Here is a 4,001-nt window from a genome sequence, read left to right as displayed (position 1 = left end):
ACAAAGAGTAAATGAACTCTTTTTTTTTAGCTTTCATATTTTATTTATCTTTTATTTTTTAATCATTTTTATCTAATTATTGTTTTTATTCGGTTTTTGACATTAATTTCTTTTATTTTTTCTTATTTATATAAAAAAATTACACTTATCAATCGGATTATCGGATCGGATATCTGTTTTATTAACAAATCAGATATTTATTCACTTGCAAAAAATCTGTCGAATTATCGGATCAGATCAGATTGACTAAAATGCTTAAGGAATTCGCAGATCCGGTCCAAATCCAATCCATTAACATAAGTGGAAGCAACTGGCTGAACAATTAACTTTTGTTGATATTTTAATTTTGTACGTATAATTTATAAAATTGTAAACATGGCCCTTAAAAAAAGAAGAATTAAAAGCATTTGTATTATTTGTTGTTATATATCTTTCTCACAAACTCTTTTTTTTGCATCACTACTCTCTCATAACTATATCTAATTCGTCGCCTCGCTTCAACCATCAATATCTCTCTTCTACCTCTGGATCAACATCTGAAGTACAGCAATCCCAACTTGCTTGATAAAGAAAAATGACAATGTAATTCCAATCAATAAATATGAATTTATTCAAATAACTTACAAAAAAAATTACAAACAAGTCTTGTCACCTACAATGGAATATCCATGACTTACTCATACGATGAATTATGAATTACAATGAGCGAAATGGCATAATTAGCACTCATATGTCTAAGAATTACAAAATAATAAATGTGAATTTATTCAAATTACTTACACAAAAGGAATTTCAAATGACTCTTGTCACCTACAATGGCATAACCATGACTTATTCAAACAATGAATATATTTAATTAATGAAATAAATTAATGTTGAAAAATTTATTAGTTCGACTTCGCAACACGTGGTGATCTGGTATCGCGAAGCTGCTTCTCCTTGGATAGAGTTTCTGCCAACCTACAGATATTAAACAAACACTATATACATGAATTAATTGGAGTAATTTAACTAATTAATGAGACACTGATATATCATTTTGGTTTGATAACATACAATATTTTTCTCCCAAAATTTCAAGCAAATTAATTGAATACAATATTGATTGTTTGACATATACCTTATAAGTGCCTCCTCATTAGTACCCTTGTTAAACGGTTCACAGACACCGGTCTCTAAATTCACCTTTGAAACTGGTTTCTTCAACAGTTCTTCCCCAACTTTCACTAGATCATCTAAGTTCTCTTTGGTTGCAATATCGACCGATGACACTATCCCACTTAATGTGTCATCCTGCATTTTTTTTTAACAAAAATTTTAAATGACAAAATTTAATTTGGAATGTATATAAATTGAACTAAAGAAACATAATAATACAAAGTTGAAAATGTATATATGTTAATACCTGAATCCGAAGGTAATTTTCTTCAGAGCGAAGGGCTTGAAAAACAGTTGAAATGTGGAAGTCAACCATATCACCACTTGCTTGAGTAAACACATCCACTAATGGAGTAGAACCATCACTTGTCAACCATCCCAAAACACCCCATTTTGCTGCTTCATCTGCATCATATTTTTCTTCTGCTTTCGCTGTACCAGTCCCTAAGGATACAACAATGAACCTATCATAGTCCGGATTTATAGAAGTGAAGTCAGAATTGCCCCTGTTAATCTCCTTTGTCACTTCACCCATCGCCACCAAAGCCTGAAACCAAAAATAATTTATCATCAGGATTTTCATTTGCTAAGACAATCCTCAAATGGTAAAAATCAATGTCAATTTAATTAGTCCATACCGGATTATTAGCTGCTACACTGCCGTCAATAAGATTGAATTCTCTCACTTTTCCAGAGGAATCACTGGTTTTGAAGTTATGGGCAGGAAGATAGGTCGGGGCAGCTGAAGTTGATATGCAAATGTCGGAGAGCAAGGCATCTAAGCATGGATTGTTCTTCACCTAAACCATGAAAATGATAATATATATATATCTATAAGTATTAATCAATCAAGTTTAATTGAAAATCGGATATTTAGAGTTGTAAAATGAAAAAAGAGCCAATATATGTCAAATACACATGCACATAGACATGTACCTGATAGCTTGAGAAGATAGTTGGCTGGAGTCTCTTGATATCAAAAGTAGGGATCACAACATTAGTTAATGTTTCATGCAACCGCGTGTTTCCCAATTTTTCCCTTACAATATTGTGGAGATACTTGCCATCATATTTTGGTCCTGAGAGGGCCTTGATGATTTTTGTACCATGAGCAAATCGACCACTGCAAATGAAACCATGACAATTTTAGTATTATTACTAGATACTAGATAATAGCATAATATATGTTGATTATACAGTGATCGTATTGGCAAGACATTCAGGGTCAAGCTCATTACCTTTCCTGAGGGAAGATTTTAGGGCAATGTTCAAGATAGAACTCCTTGATGTCTTTGGCAGCAAATTTAGGGCGGCTGTTCTCTTCATTTGGTGTAGTTAACATGGCGGTCACAATACCACCGGTGCTTGTTCCTGCAATCACGTCGAAATAGTCTGCAATTCTTGCATCCTCACCATCCAGTTTCTGCACCACACCAGGCCAAATCATCATGCATGAATTAAGAGATATATATATATATATATATATATATATATATATATATATATGGAAAATAGAAAAGCAGAATTTAATAGTTATTTATCACCTTTCAAAAAAAAATTATTGTTATTTATGGGGCTTAGTTGATGCATGCATGAGATAAATAAATAAAAAAAAAAAAAAGAAAAAAAAAAGAGAGTTTTAATTTTACTACAAAGTTTATTTTTGATTAGGTAAACTCTCACACACACCCGCATTATTGCAAGCATGTGGGGCTTGAACCCTCACCTCCCTTTTGAAATAGTAGTGATTTTATTTGTATGACTAATTACCTAGTGGTAGCATTTTGCTACAAATTGGAGGAACATAGTCGCATTGGTCGTAAAAAATTATGCCCTCTTTGAAGAGATATATATATATATATATTTATAGTTTATATATATATACCTGGAGTTGTGACTCTAGAAAGCCTAGAATTATCCCAGGGATAATCCCTCTTATGCCACCTCCATCAATGCTAAGAACAGTGATTACTTTTCCATAAGTTGGTGGTTGCAAGGGTGATTTTGGTCCTAGTTCCATGATAAGATTCAGGAGAAGGAATTAGAGAGAGAGAGAGAGAGAGAGAGAGTTTTAAGAGTTGAGGGAGAAAATGGAGGTAGTTTTTGAAGCTATGAAATAGTATTGGACACTTGAATATATATGCTCATTGATATAGCATGGTTAGGGTATTTATAGATTCACTTTGGTTTTGAGACTTTTCTAATTCAAATTTTTGACAATAGTTTTTAATGTATGTACAATAAATTGTGTTGCGTAGACATGTCCAATGGAAATTAAAGTTGAACATTTTAGTTTATCGCGTAGATACGTGTCAAAGTTGACCATTTCAAATTGAAATATACTGCACAGCGCTCACTAGTCACCTACTCGGTGTATACACGAGACTTGTTGGTTAGACCATAAGAAAATTGTAAGTTGGTGTAATGAAAAACTCAATGATTGAAAAAATCAAAACTACCTACGTAATTATTGAGTTATCTAAGCAGGATAAGAGTGAGACGCCAAGAAACTGAACTCAAACGAAGAACTCGTGTCTGGGTGCTTAATTGCAAGTAATGATTTTGAAAATTTCAACCAAGGAATGCGTCCGCAATTGCCAAAGATTTCTTCAAGTTTCTAGAGTCAATTCTTCGGCTTTAAAATTTATTAATTTTAACATCATATTTTGAGAAGTTGAGGAAATATCAGAAAATTCTTAATTTTTTATAATTATTACAAGTTCATTAATTGTTGAGTTGTAGGTAAGATTTTGAATACTGTATACTTTTTCGAAAAGCAAAAAAAAGATTTTGGATCATTTTTAACAAAGCATTAGCATAAACGAAAAACAACAATCACGTTA

The 4,001-nt window shown here is 32.3% G+C and overlaps 1 protein-coding gene across 1 annotated transcript; it reads right to left on the bottom strand.

Annotated features, from left to right (window-relative positions):
* Positions 1-586: 586 nt before the first annotated feature.
* LOC132278675 (patatin-like protein 2) lies at positions 587-3,239 on the bottom strand. Its single transcript, XM_059780519.1, has 7 exons — positions 3,044-3,239; positions 2,397-2,581; positions 2,095-2,281; positions 1,797-1,958; positions 1,406-1,705; positions 1,121-1,293; positions 587-960 (listed from the first exon to the last, which is right to left on the bottom strand). Exons 1-7 carry the CDS (start codon positions 3,176-3,178, stop codon positions 888-890), a joined length of 1,215 nt encoding a protein of 404 aa, XP_059636502.1. The 5' UTR covers positions 3,179-3,239; the 3' UTR covers positions 587-887.
* Between the last annotated feature and the right edge of the window lie 762 nt (positions 3,240-4,001).

The sequence above is a fragment of the Cornus florida genome, unplaced genomic scaffold (genome assembly GCF_030987335.1).
Source record: "Cornus florida cultivar Cherokee Brave unplaced genomic scaffold, ASM3098733v1 CherokeeBrave_3.0.0_Hap2_Chr10, whole genome shotgun sequence".
Taxonomy (NCBI): domain Eukaryota; kingdom Viridiplantae; phylum Streptophyta; class Magnoliopsida; order Cornales; family Cornaceae; genus Cornus; species Cornus florida.
This window is presented reverse-complemented; position numbering and strand designations above follow the sequence as displayed.